The 21,744-nt window shown below is 39.8% G+C and overlaps 1 protein-coding gene across 2 annotated transcripts in view; it reads right to left on the bottom strand.

Moving 5' to 3' along the window:
• Nucleotides 1-21,051, bottom strand: part of RETREG1 (reticulophagy regulator 1) — a 70,124-nt gene extending 49,073 nt beyond the window's left edge. The window contains exons 1-3 of one of the 2 annotated variants that reach the window (XM_055800313.1): nt 20,606-21,051; nt 4,893-4,999; nt 3,109-3,175 (exon numbers count right to left, since the gene is read on the bottom strand). In XM_055800313.1, the coding sequence (XP_055656288.1) occupies nt 3,109-3,175; nt 4,893-4,999; nt 20,606-20,874 (443 nt within the window). In that variant the 5' untranslated portion in view covers nt 20,875-21,051. The remainder of the gene's footprint in view (nt 1-3,108; nt 3,176-4,892; nt 5,000-20,605) is intronic. The other variant, XM_055800314.1, reaches the window with a different exon arrangement.
• Nucleotides 21,052-21,744: the final 693 nt, after the last annotated feature.

Genomic DNA, 21,744 nt, shown 5'->3' with positions numbered 1-21,744 from the left:
ATTCTCTCCTGGGTATTGGTTTTTGTAGACAGACAGTATGGAGATGTTTGACACAGCTTGCTTATATAAAATAACATGCAAACAGTTCTTCATATCCAATCTCAAGTAAAATGAAAAGCACCACAATCAACAGGCACCTTAATGTTAGCATTCAGAAAAAAAGAAAAAACCCAAACATAGCCACAGTGCAAACAAATGCAAAGTCTTTATGTGAAATTATAAAAGTTCTAAATGAAAGCTAGGCTTCAACAGTTGAAATTCCATTTATCTTAAATAACCTGTCAAAGCTGCCTTAATACCAGAGAACTGTGAAATGTCTAAAGCAACACCTATTTTTAGACAAGGTATGCAAGAGCCAGAGAACTGCAAACCCGTAAAGACTCATCTCTGGTCTGTGCAAACTGCCAGGAAATCTCATAAAGGACCTGCATGTCTATCCTATGGTATCCTATAAAGGACAGCACATCACAAACCTTCTGTGCTTTCAGAAAATCAACCAACTTGTAGGTGAACATCGATATCCAGAAAATTTCACCTGAATTTCAGATGTGGCTTTCAAAATAATCTCTCCTCAAATGGTCTTACAGAGACTGCAAAGTCATGGGATATGAGAGGAATTATTCTGGTAAAGATGGAGACCAACTGCAAGGAACTGCAGAACTTTAACCAAGTATCAAGTGATTTGCTTGCAAAAAGGCTGATGAAATGTGGAGAGATTCAAAGACAAAAAAAAATAATCTTAAAGTCACATAGGCTTAAAGCTGACTTTTACTCCTCAGGAACATAATCTTGAGATGTTCATATATCCATGAAAACAACAATCCAGAGCTCAGCAGAGGTTAAAAAAGCCATCAAGCATTAGGATTTATCTTGATGAGAGGGCATTCTTATGACAACGTGCAGTCCCATGCCAATGTACAGTCCAACGGTCTCCGTGAATGCTTAACGCTATTTCTGTTTCTGCCCGCCTCCTGCCCCTGCCAACAAAAGGGACAAGAAAAATGGAAGGAAAGTGCAGCAAAGCACAATGAAGAGATCAAAGCTACAGAGAACTTCTGTTTTTAGGCACAAAGTTCATCATGAACTGAACAGGACAGGGTAGAGGTTTATAAAGTCACAGCTTCCTGGAGAACGGAGAGTGATTGCTCACTGTTTCTCCAACACAGAAAAAAAGGTAGAAAGGGATAAAGAAACTATTATACAGCAGTAAACAAACACAAGGCTGTGTTCGCAAAACACATAGTTCAGCTGTGGATATCTGTGCTACGGGATGTTACAAATAGCAAGTGTCTTTGAGAACAAAAGCAATGAGACACATTCATGTAAGGTCCACCTAGAACAGCTTGGGGCAGGGAGGGGAGACACCACTTCTGGTACTTCCAAATCCTTCAACTGGAAGTCGCTGGGGGCTGGGAAAATACACCAGGAGAAGGATCTTGCAAGCTTGTCTTGCTTTTACACACTTCCTGAGGCCGTATTTCTCTTGGCTATAGGCACTTTCAGAGAGCAGATACCAGGCTAGATGGACCTGCAGATTGACCTTGTGTTCTTACCATTGCAAATCATTTCACACAGAGACAAACTGTGCTTGTATTATAATACCCAATGGCATAGGCTATGGTTAAGCTTATCAGATTTTCTTTTCTACTCTCTGTACTGCCTTCCCACAGAACAGAGTCAGGTCCAAGACCCTGGGACATCTGAAAACCTGAACCCCAGATATTTAGAGTACTGATTTAAGTCTTTTCCCGAAAATCAACTGTTCTGTTTTGGGGACCTGATGAACTGGAGAGCAAGACAAAAAAAATTGTCTCAGACTGCAGAATTATTTTTCATGGAAACAAAAAGCAGTTAAAAACCCGTTTCCTTCCATTCCACAAGCAATTTGATTTAATATTTTTTGTCTTTCTCTTCTCAAATGTAAACAGACAGGTAAATTCAGATGTCAAACCCCCCAAAGGTAGTAAGTTTTATGTAAATTCCTCTCATAAAGAACAGGAGGAAAGAATGAGACACAAATTACACTGACCTATTGTGCCACAGCAATGGCATCTCCGTTAAAATCTCTGAAGCGCTGCCAGACTACACAGACACACTAAGTAGCACTAGCTCTGGTAGAAGAACCATTTTATGCTGCTCAGTTTATGAGCTAACATGTCATCAGTTGCACATAATTCCACTTCAGGTTTTTAAGAAAGCCTGAAGATATTTCATACCTCTAAAGTTTAGGAATGACTGCACATCTACTGTCTGTAACTGCCACGATACTGGTATCTATCTCTAGGCAGAAAACAAAACCCTGCATCTTCCCTTCTCAACCTTTATATTACTGTTGCTTCAGTACCAGGGTGCAATACAATTGTGTACTAATGGATATGCTTTCAAATGACATCAGACACACAACAATTCCTGGTGGTCTGTTTAGAAGAATAATACCTGAAATATACAAACTTTTACCTTAAATATACAAATTTATTCTGAAAATGGATTGTCTGTAAACCATTCAGAGACACTGTTTATACTAAAAACAATTAAATCAATTATATACTCTATACTAATGACATAACATAAACATTTACCTGTGGACTAAGGCAGCTCAATGGCAGGTCAACAGACTTCACAATTATTGATTGATTTCTATTTCTATGGATATCAACTAATATTTCTTTGAAACTATAATGATCAGTGACTTGTATTGACTACTACAGAAATAAAGGGAAACCCCAGCAAGCTTATCTACTTCTACAAAGCACTGGTATAATGATGTTTTAAAAGAAAGTGACCTCAACCAACACAATATTTTTCCCTAATAACCAACTTCAAAGAAAAAACTACTTCCCAGAAAATACAAAGCGCAATAATACTTTCAGAAATGCTTTTTCTTACAGTGGCATTTTGATACGTTTCAAATCAGAAAAAAATACACTTCTTACAAAATTATTAAAAATTAAAACCGATGAACAAGCAGTAATAAACTTCGAAAGGATGCCAAGATCAAAATAATTCAGTTCTATTTTAATTAGAGGGAAAATAGACTATTGTTAAATACAAGACAAACTATAAAAAAGAAGATAGAAATAACAAATATATTAAAAATAATGTACCTACTTGTCAGTAATGGTCCTCCAAAGCTGCGCACCTGCAATTGTTGGAATGCAAGATGAAACACAATGCACTAAAACAAACAATTTTATTTTTTTTTTAATTCATAAGGAATGTTCAGATTTGGGCAAAATGACTAAGGAATTCTCAGTTAAAATAGGAAGGATACATTAATTTAGAGTAACAGTTCTTTAATTGTTTTCTGTAAACTTAACATATCAATTAAAAATGTAAATGGAAAAAAATCAGTATCTTATTTATATATTATCTATATTTTCACATGGAAGGAGAAGACAACCAACATAATTTATGCTTTACGTCTAGTAACTGACAACCACTTTCTACATTCCTTAGGAATATGTAATAGTCTTGCCATCTAGTGGCTGGTTGGAAGTGTCTAGTAGCTACACAGAAGTCTTAAACTGGGAAGAATTTTCTTCTCCTTTTTCAAGGGCATTTCATTGATTTCAAGTCACTATCACAAGATTTTTACAGTATTACTTGAAGAACCTGATTGTTCTTGAACTCTGCATACAATGCCATCAAAGGGAACAGTAAAACAAAAAAAAGTTAAATGTAGTAAAATAATAATTTTGTATACTGGGAAACACGGGTCTTCTAGTTTCATCTCTACAATGTAGGGTTAAATAGTAACACAGAAATGGGAGTGAAACACAAGTGAAGGCAAGATGGTATTCTTACTCTCTTAGCTTCATCAATATTGGTACATCTTGGATTCAGTCAAATACAAATATATTAGTAATTGCAGCCAAGAGAGAATTTACCACCTTCCAACTAGTGAAGCATTCAACATTTGTGGTGATGTATATAACAGAGCTTAAAAATTAAATTCTGCTAGGCTTTGTAAATTGGCCTCTGAGCTTGTAATGCTCAGGCAGGAAACAGAATGGTAACGAAGACTCCAGAGAAGGCAATGATGATAAACCATGCTTCAGAAAAGGTTACAAATAACTGCCGTAACTCAGCAGAGAATAGGCTTTGGCAGTCAGAAATGATGTGGTAGCACGTCACAGAGGGATGCCATGCTTCTCTGACACCTATTTCCTGCTTAGCACATTCCAGGTGATTTTTGAAACACTTTGCATGGGGACTCAACATCAAAAAAAAGACAAAATAAACACTTTAAAAGAAATCTTGACAAGGAAAATTAGACTGATGATGAGCATTTTGTCAAAGAATTTTCAAGATGGTAATTAAGTACAGGACAGGAATTTTAAAAAAAAACAACACCAGCACAGCCAACAGACTCAAAATCCCTTTCAAATTTTGTTGTATTCACGTAAGACTTTATACACACTGGAAACTAAACACTACATAAAGTAGAAAAACATAGCACTCACTTCTTACTTCAACTGTGCCAAGATAGGTCATTTCTCAATCTGTTTAGAAAGTTGGTCAATTTATATTGGGTCTCCCAAACTTTCCAACAATGATGTGATTAGAGTAATGTTAGAAGAAATATGAATGTTTAGTAAAACTTGGTATTTTAGAAAATGATGTGTTTTCAGACCTAGCAGTTAAGAAACAAGAATGATTGTTCACTAATAACAATTCCACTCATGCTAAAACAAGTCTCCCAATGCCCTGCCTACAAAATACAGAAAAACTTAATTGAAAATTATAATAGATCATCACAGATATATTATTTCTCTCTGAAATTAGCTAATACTTTTACAATAATTGTAATATCAAAGCAGATTTAGTAATGAACTAACATGCTCTGAACTGCAGGTATTTAAGCAAGGAACTCTATCAATATACTGCCTTACCTTTTATCCTTGAGAATACCAAATCCTTTATTATCTGAAGAATTAGCACTCCAAGTATTATGACAGAAGTCAGATGATACACTCTCCAAGGGGTCAGTGCAACAAACCTACAATGTCAAGAATAAATAAGCATTGAGTGCTTTTAAACTTATTGGAAGCATATGTAAATTGACAGCTGCTACTAGTACTGAAAATAAAGAGGAAAAAATAGACTGATATTATGTTAAATGAATTTAGTTTCTCCCCACAACCCCTCTACAGGGATAAATCACTGAGAGCTCCAAGCGTGACAGTATAATTTAAAGATGCAACTGTTAAACATACATTGAGTTTGTAGTAGATTTTTGTCCATGCTTTTGAAAGGAAGTACAGAAAAAATATCTAGAAAAAATATTTTAATTATTGTATAGGAAATATTACTTTTAAAATTAATTATGGTTTTATTAACATAAATTGTCTTGGCACAGCACATTAAAATAAAGGTTAAACATTTGCTTCTGTTTCCTATAAGGTCTATGTTCACAAAAGACTTTTATACAGACCATTCTTTCAAATGCAAAGACTAGGTAAAACTGCGTCATTCATGGCGTAATACTCAAACTTGCCTTTGTAATGTGCTTTTGCAAATTTTTTTCATTACATACATTTTTAGAACATGTCTAGTCAAGTTAAACAGATCTAGAATCAGAATGTATGATTTATAATCTCATGCACTGCTGACTTCGCTATCCAGGTGCGTTTGGAGATTAGCTCTTCTGTTTCATTGACAAGTGTCAACTCACAAAAAAGGATGTGAAGGATAAAAGAATTATAATTCAAATTAAATTTAGAAAAAGCTTAGGTATTTTAACAGCTTGTTTCAAGCACTTTAAACCAGATATCTCAATACAGATAATGAGCAAATTAGCATTTTTTTCAAGGCAAAAGCAAAATTAACTTAAAAAAAGAAGCTGAGGATAGGAAAAACCAGTAAGAAACCAGTGTCCTAGGTAGTGGATCAAATGAGAATACCAACAGAAAGAAAATCCTACAAAGCTGGGAGGTTTCCAGGAAACCTCCTGGATTTGAAAATGGTAACTGGCCACCCAACTAGTTGCTGCTGCAGAGTTTTTCTGCAAGAAAGAGGGGGAAGGGAAGTGAAAAGCAGTAGCAATCACAGCCACTGGAAGAAGCCAAGAGGCATCCTTTGAGCACACATAGTTTGTTTGTTTTTTAAGAAAACTGACTTCCAGGTGTTTCTAACAAGCTCAGGATAAACCACAGTTTTAGAAAACTGCTCCGGTATTCCTTGCAATCCTCAAAAAACAATACTGCATCAAAGAAAGTGTCTGTGCCGCTGATTTTCACATTTAACAAACTCATAACACCTAATTACCCTAGGCAGACCAGGATATTATTTCCAATACGAACAGATAAGGTCACTCCGAAAGTTTTTTCTGAATATGAAGGTTTTCTACATCTGTGCAGAGTTTAAATTTTAAGACTATTTTATTAAAAAAGCATGAAATCAAATACAGCTGACTATTACTTAAGTCAGCTCAGGAAAAATCATAATAATGTGTAGAGAAAAATGATTACAAGCTAAGTTCTTTCAAAGCTACCCAAGCACAGCTCATTAAATCAAAACTGTTAACAGCTTTAATCCATCATGCTGCCCCACTGTTTTTCTTGGTAATATTCTTCAGCATAAAAAAATTCTTGATTCTGTTCAAGGATTAAGCTCAACTGCACTGAAGACTTTCTTTAGCCTACTTATTTTAACTTACTGATAATGGGGGGTGGGGGCAGAGATGTGACCCTACAGAAAAATCAAAGGATTCTTCATAAAACTTCTAGGCATCAAAAGTTTCTAACAAATACAGACCTTTTAAGTTATCTGGGCTTAACACCATGCCTATTCTGTATGTTCTTTGGGGTGCTTGTGCATTAATATTTTATAGAACCAAACGGTAAGCCCCAATTTAGCGATTACCATTGGCCAGTCCTCAATGGTTTCAAAGAAATGCATCAATACTGAATTTTATGTATGTGTGCATTCACATAAATTCACACATTTTATTAGTTCTTGAAGGTGAGACCAGATGTTTACTAAGCAGGTTTAGTCTGTCTTTCAGAGATTATACAGAACACGTTTGACCTACTTTATGCTCACAACTAAACCATACACCCAGTTTCACTGCAATCACAGCTGTCACCTGCTGTTAAAAACAATTGTACTAATGCAGATGAGGATTAACACACAAGGATTAACAAGGTAGCATCCTCTCTGAAAGATGCTTCCAAGTCATGTCATTCTACCTTCTTGATACTGCAGTCTTTCTGCTTCATAACTTTTGGGGAAAAAAAACCTGTAATCTACCTGAAGCAGCTAATGTAGACACCAAACACGGGCTCTTCACTTACTGGGAAAACTTTGAATTGTTCTGACTGGACTTGCCATGCTTTAACATTTTTAGTTGTCACACTTCTTCCTCACCTGCTTCAGTACTGTTTATTCACACTGTACTGTTTGCAAGAAAGATGGTCTCCTATGAATTCATTTACAGCCAGCGTGTGTCAGCCCTCAGGTGCTCCAATAATACAGATTAGAAAAACTGATTGTGAGCCATATGTCAGAGATACTTATGTCCTTGAAGCCCTTACTGGTCAAAAGCTGATAAGGTCCCCTTGCAGTTTTTTTGGCACATGTCTACCATAAGCTTATCAAAAGGTTAGCCCAACATTGCAGGGATCTGAAAATCAACTTACTATGCTAGCACTGTCAGGATTCAAAACTTTAACAAGAATTATCAACATGATGTGTACCAACCAGCCTAACAAAAAGTTTCAGTGGTACTTTTTCTTATTATTAGAAGTTAAGGGTTCCCCCCCCCTTCTTTCTTAAGAACAGTTTACTTAAGTATTTCTAACACACACACATATATCTGACAAAACTGAAAGCCTCTACAACATCACCATATACTTCACAAAAATATTCCTGTTTAGTAGAAGAATCCATAGCTCTACTTACTCAACAAACTTCTATGCTCTCTTTTTAAGCAATAAACAAAACAGACTGAAGTTCAAATTGTTTAATTTCTTCTAAAAACAATTACCAGTAACATAAACAAGATCTTTCCCTCCATAAAATTCTGTGGCAATTCAAGATATTTCTTTTTTTTTCAGAAAGCAAAGGTTAAAACAATGTATAGAATTATGCATTTTACATAATTAGTTCAGCAGTTAATAGGGCAGCTTGCATGACAAGGGTTAAGAAACTCTCCTGTAGACAGCGTGGGACTGCACAAAAATGGGTCATGAGGTGCCCACAGGTCTTGGTCCCAGGCATTGGCTGAAATAGGTATCCCCAGCATGCAAGAGGCCTTCACTCAAGACAAGCTCCAGAGGCAGGATACATCCATCTGGCTTTGGGGCTACAAGAAGTGCCTCTCCCCTGGGCTGATGGCAACAGTGGCCTCACCTGTGAAAGATGTCCTCTGGTTAACACATAGAGCAGTCAAGTGAAAGTGCTACTGGAGGCAGTAAGCAGATGGCAGACCACTGTGGAGAATAATCTCAAAAACACTGATGGTCCAACAAGCTGAGCAATTTGGTCTAACTGGGCCTAACTGGAACAGTTCAAACTATCTGACCTCCTGTTGTCCTTCTACCTTCTTCTGTGTAGCAAGAACGTAAGCTTGATGGAGCCAAGCCTGCTACTGAACTCCACCGGGGAGAACTGAGAAACCACGATTATAAAACGAAATAGGAGAGAGATCAAGTATTGACTGTTAGGATAATTAAGCAGGTGTTGGCCACAGAGTTCGTGGAATTTCCATTCTTGAAGGCTATCAAAACACAACCCTGAGCAATCTGTTCTGAATTACTGATCCTTTTTGAGCTAGAGGTTGGACTAGAGACCTCCTGAGGCCCCTACCAATCCGAATGATATTTTCATTCTGTGACTGTTTTAGTTTATTAAAAGTGGCTGGCAAATCCTTTTTGGTAAGATGCTGAGCTTAGAATTTTAAGGCATAACAGTCTGTATTTCTTGGCGTACTTGTACTGCAGCTGAACTGCAATTATTTTAAACTGCACAATTAAGAGTCAAAACTTGCCAACTTCCAAACAGGTCAAAATTCTTCAACGATGTAACGGTAAACTCTTTCTGTTGCAATTTAAAAATAATTCACATATACAATACTACATACGAATGTGAGATTTGGTAGGGGGGAAGGTACACCATTCTGAAACTCCACTGAGAGCTACCCTACCTGCTCTTTAGCATTTCAGTCACCTTCATTTTCTCCTACCTACCAACAATTACAGAAACAAAATCATTTTCTTAAATCCCATAATACAACTTTTCTTAGCAAGTCATGCTTCTTTATTTTTAGTATCACATAAATAAATATGCGTTGTCATTAACCTCTACTGTCTATACAGAATTTGCTAAATTCAAATGTAAACTTTTCAGTATTTTGGCAAGTTCCATATTTTGCTAAAATGTAATGTTTAAGTTCAAGAATTCTGCTCTGACTAGAAATAAAAAAAAGAATATCCTTTTCACAAGCTTTGTGAAGATCAGATAGAAAAAAAGAGATAGGAGAATAAATGCAACAGAAATCCCAATGGCAAAAGCAAGACTGTACATAAAACAGCAACACATTAAGACTAATGATTAGGCTTAGTCTGGTTAAGAGAGCTCCTTTACTTGCTCCTGGAGGTAATATTATCTAATATTGCATCACCTAAAGATAGAAAAGTACCCTAAGGTACCTTGTTCTTGACTTTTCTCCAGCTTTTTATAGTATGGGATGGTGTCATGGTTTAACGCCAGCCAGCAGTTAAGTACCACAAAGCTGCTTGCTCACTCTGCCCTCCCCTCCCGCCCCCCAGTGGGATGGGAAGAGGTAAAACCTGTGAGCTAGGAACAGTTTCATAATTGAAATAAAGTAAAATATAATAATAATAATAATAATTATAATGAAAAGGGATGTAACAAAAAAGAGAGGAGTAAAATCCAAGACAAATAAATGATGCACAATATAGTTGCTCACCACCCGCTCACCGATGCCCAGCCAGTCCCCCAGCAGTGATTGGCCCCTCCCCGCCAACTCCCCCCAGTTTATGTACTGAGAGTGTGACATTCTATGGTATGGAATATCCCTTTGGCGTGTTTGGCTCAGCTGTCCTGGCTCTGCTCCCTCCCAGCTTCTTGTGCCCCTCCTCACTGGCAGAGCATGGAAAACACACAAGTCCTTGATTTGGGGCAAACACTACTTAACACACTGATGTTTAATCGTTGCTATCAACATTATTCTCACACTAAATCCAAAACACAGCACTGTACCAGCTACTAGGGAGAAAATTAACTCTATCCCAGTTAAAACTGGGACAGTTGGTTGTATGTCAATACTGGCAAGATATGTTAACTAACAACAAATCATCCATTGGAGCTATTAAATCAAGAACTAGCCACCTACCAGCACACAGCTCCTGGGACAATTAATGGCACAAACCTGATCGTACAGATTCATTCCAATGGCACAAGCCAAAAATTTCAGAAGTAAACATTGTCATACAATACTGCAGTCTGTAAATGTACTGAACTCATAGGGTGTGACAAAAGCTATTTTTAATTGTACTTGTGAGATACAGGGAAGGCATGGACCTACTAAATTGCTTTAAAAGTTAAATAAATTTGACAATACAAGCTTCATTTCAGGGGTGAAGGTATTTTTTACAACAAATTTTAAAATTATGAATGACTTGTATTTTGTAAACACAAACATTTAGAAACTATTTCATCAAGAATTACAACAATTTAGATTATCGCAACCAGAGCTAGCTATTTCTGGAAAGCTTTAGTAGGTACACTTTTAACAACCATACATCCTTAGATTAATTCCAGAGATAAGCACACAAATACATGAAAGCTGTGAATAACACATATGTGTACATGCAGCTTTGCTTCACTGTCAGCTATTGACACATTCATTGGCTGCATGACTGTCTTGCAAACTTCAGTTCAGTGCTCAACAAACATGTATTTACATATTAAAACCAGAGCCCAAACCCTGCAAAGCATTTTTGTGGAGCTCTAAATAGCACAGCTTGGTATATACTCATTTCCTCATTAAATGTTAAGGTGAAAATGCACTAACACTTTCCAGACATAGTTTTCCATAGAACCAGTCTTCTTCCATAAGACACAGGTAAGCAAGCATGGGCTATGACATAAATCAGATAGAGAATGGCTCTCACCTGTACAGATCAAGCATTTCCAGTGCATTTTGAGAATGCTCAACTGCTGACAATGGATATTCTTGGGGTTTTATCTGCTAATTTTAAAGCTCCTGCTCTTACAGAGGACTGCCCAACACTGTTTCAGCCAGATGTCCCCAGCTATGGCACGCAGGCAGGGAAAAGATGTGGTCATAACTGTTTCCTGCTTGGAGCTGAATGTACAGCATTTTTCCATGCTTACTGCTGGAATGATCATCAGCACCAGTCTGGTTGCAACAAATCCTGATGCCTACCTCAAGCAAGAGGTCTGGGGAAGGGGAGGAGGGTTAGTTTTCTTCTAAATACAGCATGAAATGCACTTCCTGAAGAATGCTGAAATACACTGCAAAGGCAGTACCAGAAAGCTTGTGCTTTTACTGGTCGCTGGCTCAATCATTTTATTTGCCCTTTTGTGAATCAAGAGGCTGTAATATATATTAAATTCAACTACATTTATTTAAACGTAATTTAACACTTTGGCTCTTCTAATTAAAAAAAAAATCCCAAAGCAGGTTTGCAAAACCTGCTCTTCACATCTACTGAATGTGTGAAGTTACAACTTTTGTGGGAATTGCTTAGATGTAAAGGATTTTCATATTAAGCTTCTGTAAATATCAAAATGCAGTATCTATAAAGATTAAAATCTAGATGCCCAAGTATTCAACACATTTGAAATCCAAAACTCAATAATCTAGTCTTTTTCCTGTTCCTTTAGTACATCTTGGTCTGAGCCAAGACATTTAGATACCTGTTCAAGATTTACGATGTAAAAATCCTTTCCCCATCCCTGCACAAAAAGTGTATATACTGACTTAATGCAAAACAAGTTACACGTGCTTTTTTGGGAGAATCTATTTACAGAACAGAATTTGGTAGAATCTTATTATGTTTATATGGTATTTAACTGGCAATCTGTATGTCTGAAAGATACACAAAACCTGTGGTACAGCAGATGCCTGTTGCAGAGGGAAGCATATTACACATAACAAAAACCGTTTGCATATGTGCTGTCAAAAATTTTAGAACGAACAAAGACTTTATAAATTCTGTATAAAAAAACTCCTCACCCCTACAAAAACCATAATTTGTTGAATAAAGTAATTTCAAAAACATATACTCCACACCTGTTAACCCAGATTTAAAATGTGCACACCACCACTTTGGGTGCCCAGCAGCTTGAACTCAAATAGCTGTATATCTATTTAGCTGAAAACATGTGAAATACTGTAATAGAATGCTTCTTAAAATACATGCATTAAAAAACATTTTAAATCATTTAGTGGAGAAAAGTGTAAGCTTGTGTAGAGATTAGGAAGAAACATCCTTTTCACTTAATTTTTTTTCTAAGTAACAATGCCACCCAAGAAGTTAGATAGCCAAGATTTTTAATAAAATATTTCAACCAGAACAGAATAAAGAACTGGAAAGTAGTTGATTCATTACTTTATATGCCAACTAGCAATGATTTTTCCCTTAGATAGTGCCCAGAAGACTAAAACCCCTACCATTAAGAACATAAAAAAAAAAAACCAAACAGAAGAGGTGTGATTATTATTCTAAAACTCACAGCATTTTCTTTAATTCTTTCTTTGTTGAGACAAATCAACAACCTTTTATTTAAGAAGCTTATTTGTCCGGTTTTATTCAAAAGATTAGGATCGTATTTGTTCAGCCAGAAAGCACAGATCAAATCAAACCTGGACAGCTATTCTTTAGAAAACCTTCTAGGACTTACAAGGATTTTGGAATAATAAATAAATCTCTTGTCATAAGAAACAGACTCCCATAAATTTAAACTACTATTACTGACAGCTATCTGTAGAAGTGGTAGTTCTCTCAGAGGTCTGTGCACAGGTTGCAGGTCAAACACTACTGGACAACTCTAACTAAAATTAGTAACACATAAGATAGGAATTTAAATTTCACATTCTCTCTACCCCAACTACAAGAAACGACAACATAAACTTATTTAAAAATCTAAATAAAAATGAAAATTGTACAATTCTCTAAGCAACAATACCAGAAAAATCTTTAAAATGCTTCGCATTTAATCACCAAAGACAAATTTGCTTATAAAATAGAATATTTGGGAGTATATTGGTGGTCGGGGAAATAGTATCAAGTCAGTAATAAAATGTCTCATTACAAAATTATCTTACCGTTTGCAAGGAAAATTCTTGAGGAATGCAGCAATCTGAATCATGTTTCAACATTAGTGGCTTGTGGATCAGATTTACTGCAACCTACTGCATTCAGATAGGCATATAAAATAAAAAATTGAGAAGGAGGAAGTTTAAACGACCTCAACTACATACCTTCTGAGTGCACCACAACATCAAATGCTACTGTTATGTCAGTGAAAATGGGGGATGATAGTCCCATGGAAGCTAAAATTATTTTGAATTAAACACGTAATCAAACAACCTGGCTTTCATTATTTTTGCAGAAACATGCCCAGATGACCTTAATTAACCTGTACTTTGGCAAAGTACAGAGGAACGCTTAATCCCATTTTCTCATACAGTAGCAGCAGTTTGATGTTAAACAATTCACCTCTACCATGCTGCCCTAAATCTCCTTTTCTTTAATGCTCTCATTAGTCCTGTAACATCTACCATTGGAGCATAGCATATCCCTCTAGAACTTCCATTGTTCTCAAAATTCTACTTACTACTTGAAAGGTCTCATTATTTTGAGTTAATACACGAAGAAATCATCATTTCTCTCAAGACAACTGCTTTAGACACAGATTTTTTAAGTTTTAGCAAGGCAGAATAAACCCAAGCCACTCTGCAATTCAGCTATTCTCCTTTGTTCAGGATTTCCATCTTTCCCAAAGTCCTCATCCTGGATTTGGCCCTTAATTGTTCAGTAATGCTCACTTCCCCTCAGTTCCTCAATTATCCCATTTGATTTCTTTTCTGATTGATCCTGTTTTCATCTTACTGGTTGAAAAATGCTGTAAACTGTCCAGGTTTTTATGTAACACTCTCTGGCTCTTAAACAATGTCAATTTTTATTCCTGTAAAGCGATCTCTCAGACAAAACCACACAAACTGTCACTAAAAGCTGCTGAGATAATGGCTTTAATTTTTTTTCCTAACTAAATTAAATTAATTTAACTTTCTGTTCCCCTTTTCTACCTCCAAAGCCTTCAGAAGTTTTAATAATTTCTATTGAAAAAGTGAATATAAGCTTAAAACTGCCTGAGTAAAAACAGGCAGACCCTAAAATTATATCACACCTTGTGTTGCCATCGGAATTTTAGCTTCACTTGAGAAAGCATATTTTGGAATATCAACTTCTAAGGAAAAAACCCCACCAAACCGCAAACATTTTTTTAAGCTTGCAGAACAAACAGCAACCTACGGTACTGTAGCTGGGTATAATAAAATAATCACAATACCAATGTTACAAAACATTGATAAAAGGCAGCAAATTAAGTAAATTAAGACCATCAGACTAGAAGAAACATAAACCAGTAAGCATGTAAGAAACCCGTTCATGTGGATGTGCAATGAATTTCAAAACTGCCTATGCCAGAATATTTTCTTCTCTTTTTTAATACTGTATTATAATTACTAAAGAAATACATCAAAACATAACCCATTCTACTACGCTTATTTAAGAGATAAAAGATACAAACTCTTACTAGGGTTTGAGGCAGGATTACAATCTGTATTAAACTATTCACTTGTGTGTTATCCCGATACCTTGGATTTTGGGAAAGTAATCCCAAAGCAACTAAAAAGGTAGCTCTAAGATTTCCTATAACAAACATAGATGAAGACTGAAATTCCCCCAATTCAAGACCACATTTAGCATCTGTGGATGTAGAAGAAAAACATTCTGTCATAGAAACACAGAAACATATAGATGTGATCTCGTGACTTGGGAGATACTACAAATTTAAGATGGTGATCTGAAGGCCAACATACTACAAACTGGCCTCAAAACGTCAATACCCCTTCTTACTCCAACTCACTTAATTTTCATGCATTTTTCTTTATGTTTTGATTTCACAGATTTCTTTTATTCCATTTCTCACTTGAACTATTTTGCCAGTCTCCCTACTGTCCACCACCACTGATGAATTTCCCACGTTATAATCTAAATGAAAGAAAATATTTTGAAGCAAGTATTTTCTTCCTAAGGATTTAAATTTGGGCAGAACCAGTTCTTTTTGCATTAATTCTGCTTGGTATGCTCTCAGATTTGAATGGGGTTTTCAGAAAGAAAATGTCTGGGGCGATGGGTGGTGGTGGTGGTGGTGGGGTGGTGGTGTGTGTGCGGAATCCCTGTGTACTGAGTACCGTGTACCTGAATTACAGCAATAGGGAGCAAACCATTCATATATTGCAACTTGCAATTCCAGTAACTGGACTCATCAAACATCCAAAGTTGTCCAAGTGAAATTAAAAACTGAATTTAGGTAGCCAATACAATCTATACAGAGTCTCTGAATTTCTTATGAATGACATCTGGTGGCATGCTGGTAATAAGTGGTTTGGATGGATAAAAGCCACATGATCTTTGTACAAGGACTGAGTCATCCTTAAAGAAGGGACCACACACAATGCTGGAGGAAAACAACCACCAACCCCACAACCCGCCGGCAGTACTTAAAGACACTGATCACCACACTAGCCTTCTAGAACTAACATCACTAGCATAAGACGACTACCTAATACAGACAAGACCAAGAAAAAAGTATTTTTGTAAGCAGTGGACTGCCTAAGGTTCAGAATGCTAAGTTCACCAAGATGTCCTGTTTGACCAAGCAGTTCTCCAAGGACTACATTTCTGGTGGTACCCACAGTCAATGTGGACAGCAGACAGGAATTTATATTCCCCTTTTGTAAATACTTGAAATGGAACATAATGACATCGCTGTACCAACACATACATAGAATTACAACAGCTATACAACGCGTGGCCACTGCATGCCTAAATGTGCATGAACATCGCTTTATAGGCAAGCAATCCATCAAGATGTAGTCGTGGCATCCTTTACAGTTTGTGTGCAAATACCTGAGAGAAACGCTTAAACCGGTATTATTTTCTGACATCAAAAGACTAAACTAATGAAAAGTAATGCTGGCCGCGGAGAGATTGCAGTATCATTGCCAAGCAAAGATTTCAATTAAGAAACACTTCAATAACAAATCTTAAAGCAAACTGGATAGTTAAAGCGCAGTAAACCTCTAAACTCTGAATGTGTTTTTGTTACCAATATTAAAATAGAAATTAGATTTTATATCTGGAATAAACATCTTACCACAGTCTTCATCTGATGCAATGCACATGACCAGTTCAGATATAAGAAATCTTGTTTCCTCTCCTGCTCAATTAATTCTCTCATATAACAAAAATATTAATGAGGTTTGAGACCAAACAAAAAAGTCTGCATATGGAAGGTGACAAAAGACACTATTTTTAATGGTAAAACTTGCCAGTGTACTTGTCTGAATCAAGGAATCATACTTGTATTTTACCCAGTTGGTCAGTTAATTTGTTCATCCAGTAGTGACATCACATAACACTGTTAACAGCAGACCTGCAGTAACATACAAATTTGTATATGAGAAAGCATATAAAAATCCTCAAAGAAAAATCTGAATTTGGGCTAGCAATAAGAACAGCCAACAGGTTAACACAATAAATTTGTTCCACAAGGAGACAGAAACAGAGAAAAGATCCACTACATCTTAGTCTTTTTACTGCCTCTCTTCACAAGAAACCCTATAGAAATCAAGTCACTTGGGCAACTGGATGCAGCTGGTGCATCTAAGGATGATCCTGCAGACATTAACGTATTGTGTTTGAAATATGTATCTGCAAATATAAAATACATATTTAAAACAAATACCTGCAAACTACAAAAGACATACAACAGCACATGCAGAATCACTACAATTTAACATGTCCCCCTGACTTCATAGAAATAATTAAAATAACAGATTGGGAGAACAAAAATTAAAAGCTACCACTATCCCCTCTACCCCTCCTCCCAAATAATAACTAGGCTAGAATACTAGATAAAATCTAGGCTTGACCGTTAATAGCTGTCTAAGATTAAACCCAAGACAACTGAAAGCCAAAACAACTGAAAGTTACCAGTCAGCAGCCTAACACTTAGAATACCTGGACTAAACTTCTGAAACCAGCAGAGTTTCTCTGCTTTTGGGCAAATCACTCACTCTTTCAGTACTATGCAAGTAAAAGACGGGTGGGGGAAGAAGTCTTATTTTCCTCAGGTGTTACTTTGACTTCCATTTGTAAACTATCTGCAGCAGAAAAGTAGAATCTGTATAGTATTTCAGATGATTAGGTGCTAAATTATATATATTTACCCCTTGTTAATTTCAAAGAGTTTCAGCTGAGGTCATTTGGGGCAGGAGGCTTAAAGCTGTTCACTGTGAATAAATAATGGAAGTGATAAGTGACAAATGCTTTTTCAATAACCAGATTTCTTTTTACTTTAACTGCCAGTCTCATTTCACCCATTTTTGAGATATTTTTTTTAAAAAAATTAGTTCACTAAATGTACCAGTACATATAAAAATCTAATTTATATTATAATTAATATTCGATACATTTATTAAAAATATTAAAATAAAGCATATCACATCAGCTTTTGCAGAGTCTGAACTTTAGTACTGCCTTCATGTGAGAAATCCATGGAAACTGAAAAATGGTACAGTACTGTGTAGTTTAGGAAGGTTCTGAAGTCACGATCAAGAACTAGTTGCTGTAAGTCTTGTTAAAGAGTTCACAATGACTTGTTCAGAATATTCAAAAAACCAAAGGAAAACAGAACGAAATCAAATTAGTAAATTTCCTGTACCTGTAAGAACATTATTTCAGTAGCAAACATTAAAAATGCATTTACATACAGTACTGCGGTTAAAAGATTTTTAATGGGGAAGAGGTTAAAATAGAATATAAAAAACACCAAAATCAAAACCCAACAGCTACCGTGACATCAGAGCAACAGTTGCTCCTCAGCAGCTCCTACTGCAACAGTTTACACATCAAGTGTTGTAAATGGCATACATACACGAACTAAACTGTGACGAAAACACAGTCCCACCAAATTAACGGGATGGGAGGAAGGAACATCACTATTCTCCCAACATTTAGAAAACTAAAATTAAACTTCACCTCCCCTTCCTCCTCCTTCCACCAATGCTATTATAGTTAGCGAAGTCTCCCATCCAGCAATACAGACTTCTCAAGTTTGAGAAATACTGAGATTAAGGCCCTACACACTGGGAGTTAAGCTACCTCTGCACGGGGAGATACTTGTAGGCACAAGGAATAAAGATGAGGCACATGAAACAGTAACTGGGAAACGTTTTGTCAACCTAGGCTCCAGCCAGCACAAAGCCCCGTTAGGAGAGACTTCACAGGCAGAAGGGTGCACTCTCATTCCCAGTTCTGAAGCAGTAGCAACTGGCTGAGTCATCACAAACCAGGCTGACCAGCAAATGGATTTCAAACAAGAAGGCGAAGCAGCAAATGCACTGTGCTGCAAACACGATGCCAAGGCCAAAGCAGGTAAATGTGAAACCAGATTTAAATGATTGTTTAATTTTCAAAGTGCCAGATTTCACAGGTTTGCTAACAAGGTCTTTCCTGATGTCTTCAGTCTCAAACCACAGAAGTTTACTGGCCATCACACCTGCTCCTAGGTATTTCCTAGTTTGTCTCCACCTCTCAGACCTCCCTGGCACTAGGACAGCAAGCTTCCTGCTGAAGTACAATACCACCAAAGCAAAAGCAGTCCTTGCCCTGACTTTTGCCATTCTGGCTCATCTTGACAGTAAGAAAGCAGAGTGAACTATAAACTTTAATAAAATAGTATTTTGATAAAATACTGGTCACATAAGTTGCCAGTAAGACTACCAATGGAGATTTGCTACATGCATTACATAATGCACGCGCTATATACCTTGCTTATGATCAAAGTGGGACAAAAGAATAGCAAATGAGTTGCCCAGCAGGTACAATTCCTTGAGACACAGAAAAGTATTCTGTTAGACACTGTCCCTGAAAATTTTATCAGAGCCATGCCACAAAGAAACGTAAAGCATTATGACTCTTCCAAATCACTGAAGGAACAGTTGTTCCCTGAAGCATGCAGAAAATGAGAGCAAAACCATGTAACTTTTTCAGTGAAAGGATTTACCATGGGTACCTAAGAGCAAGACCGCTAATAAAAGTCAACCTCAATTAGGCATCACACACGCTGCTCCTGAGATTAAAGAGGATAAAATGATTTTGAAAATATCTGCAGAGAGGCTCTCTTGTGCAATGCAAAGCTTCAGAAAGTTCTCTTTCCATGACTTCGACCCCATGTTTAAACATCATACTGTTAGGGTTACAGAGAACTAAGTGGAGTTTCCAATTAATCCACCTCTTTGCTTGTTTACCTCTCATTCACTTAAGATGAAAGGAGGCCGTTCCAGCCACATGAAAAGAAACACAGTTCAGTCTTAAGAGTCTCAACGGTATTATTAGACAGAGCCCTAATTCATACATCTCTCTACATGAGCAAGCAGGCATACAGCAACATTTTAGAAAACCAAAAACGTAGGCATCGCCAAAACCTAAGATCAGGGGAAAGTCCTGGAAAAGTTTCACGTAGCAAGTCAAGTTTTCTTCTACAGAAATAAACGGAAGGGTCGTTACAATGAACAAATCCCTGCGTTAATTTCTGGGGTTTATACAACAAAACTGTAACGGACTAGAAAAAGCTTAGTCAAAAGCGAGAACTGGTGCACTGCAGTAACATCCCCGCCGTCCCCACGCCACAAAGCCGCCACTAACTAGGCCACCAATTCGGAAAAGCACGCACACCCGGAATGAACTCTGAGGGAACGGGCCGGGGCAGCCACCGCGCCAACGGCGGGCTCCCGGCCGCGTTCCACGAGGTTTCCCAACTCCGCAGGGAAGGCAGCCCCCGAGCTCCCGGGAAGGCGGCCACCCCGCTCACCTCAGCCGCAGGGCGCGCAACTTCCCGGCGGGGCGCGCCGCAGCTGTGGTCTGAGGCGCCTCCTCGCTGTATGAAACAGGGGAAATGGGGGGGGGGGGCTGCGAGCTGACACAGAGGGTGACAGAAGCCGAGGGAGCTGCCGCACACAACGCAAGGGCCGTACCCTGCCCCGCAGCGGCTATCGCGGCAGGGGAAGCGATGGCGCAGGTGGAGGGAACAGCACAGCCTTCCCCGCGGGAGGGCAGGGGCGGCTCCCCCCACAGGGCGGCCAGGGACCGGGCCGGGCCGGGGGGTGCAGGGCAAACGCGCCTCCCGGGGCATGAGCGAACCGCAGGGCGGGGGCAGAACGCGCCCGTCGCCAGGCGGGGCGGCGGCGGCCCGGGCAGGGGCTTTCCTCTCCCGGGGGGCGGTCCCGACCCCGGCCCCCACCCCGGCCAGGCTCGCTCACCAGAAGAGCAGGTTGGCGCAGACGAAGCCGCCCAGGCTGTGCAGAGGCCGCTCCCAGCTCAGCGCCGCCGCGATGCAGCAGCCCACCGCCAGCCCCGTCTCCCCCAGCAGCGCCGCGGCCGCCCCGTCCCCGCCTGACACCTCCGCCGGCTCCGTGTCCCCGGCCGCCGCCGCGCCCTTCTCCTCGCGGGCCTCCGGCCGCTCCCGCCCGCTGCCACGCTCCCCGCCCGCCTCCGGCTGGCGGGGCTGCGCGGGCGCCGCGCTCGCCATGGTTCGGTAGCAGCCGCCGGGCTGCCGCTAGGCCGGGCGGAGCTGAGCCGGGCCGGGCCGGGCCGATCTGGGCTGGCGGGAGGCGGGGCAGGGGCGCGGCCCGGCCGGGCAGCGCTAGGGGCGGGGCCCGGAGCGCAGCCGTTTCCCCCCCGCACCCCGCCCCCCCCACCGGCGCCGGGAGCCGCCCGCCGGGCAGGTGTCACGAGGGGCTGCGCGTGCGCGTGGCAGGTGCCTCGGGGGCGGTGCCTCGGGGGCGGTGCCTCGGGGGGGGAGGGGCGAGCGGCGGCGCAGCCGGCTCGCGGGGATTGCGCGTGGGGAGGGTGACGCGCTCGGCCGCGCGCTAGTTGCACCGCCCCGCCAGCCCGCCGCCGGCCCCGCCCCCGCGCCGCCCGCCCCGCCCCCGCGCCGCCCCGGCTGTCCGCGCCCTGAGGAGGCAGGCGGGCGGTGCGGTGCGGTGCGGTGCGGTGCGGTGCGGTGCGGTGCGGTGCTCCGCGCCGCCTCTGCCTCCCGGTGGGTGTTTGCCCAGCTTGACGAAGTGGGCAGGTAAAAGCGTCGAGGATTTTGGCTCCTTGGTGGGGGGAGCTGGAGAGCCGGGTGATCCTGGAACGGTCGGGGTTGAAGGGGCCTCTGGAAGGCGCCTAGTGCGGCCCCCGGCTCGGGCAGGTGCTCCCCACGCAGGTGAGGCCGGGAACCTACCGGCAGGTGTTACCGCTGAGCCTCCTGCTTCGTCTCCTTCGTGTGCATGTCCCACAGCCATGCAACAGTCTCCAGAACCCCTTTTTTTTTTTAAATAAAAGGACGTAAATTGTTGTCACAACGCTGGGAACTTTTCCTTAGATCATGAAGGAGGCTACAAGAGTTGATGGCCTC

The sequence above is a fragment of the Falco peregrinus genome, chromosome 3, assembly GCF_023634155.1.
Source record: "Falco peregrinus isolate bFalPer1 chromosome 3, bFalPer1.pri, whole genome shotgun sequence".
NCBI classification, from domain to species: Eukaryota; Metazoa; Chordata; class Aves; order Falconiformes; family Falconidae; genus Falco; species Falco peregrinus.
The sequence above is the reverse complement of the archived record's forward strand: the minus strand, read 5'-3'. Positions and strand labels throughout refer to the sequence as shown.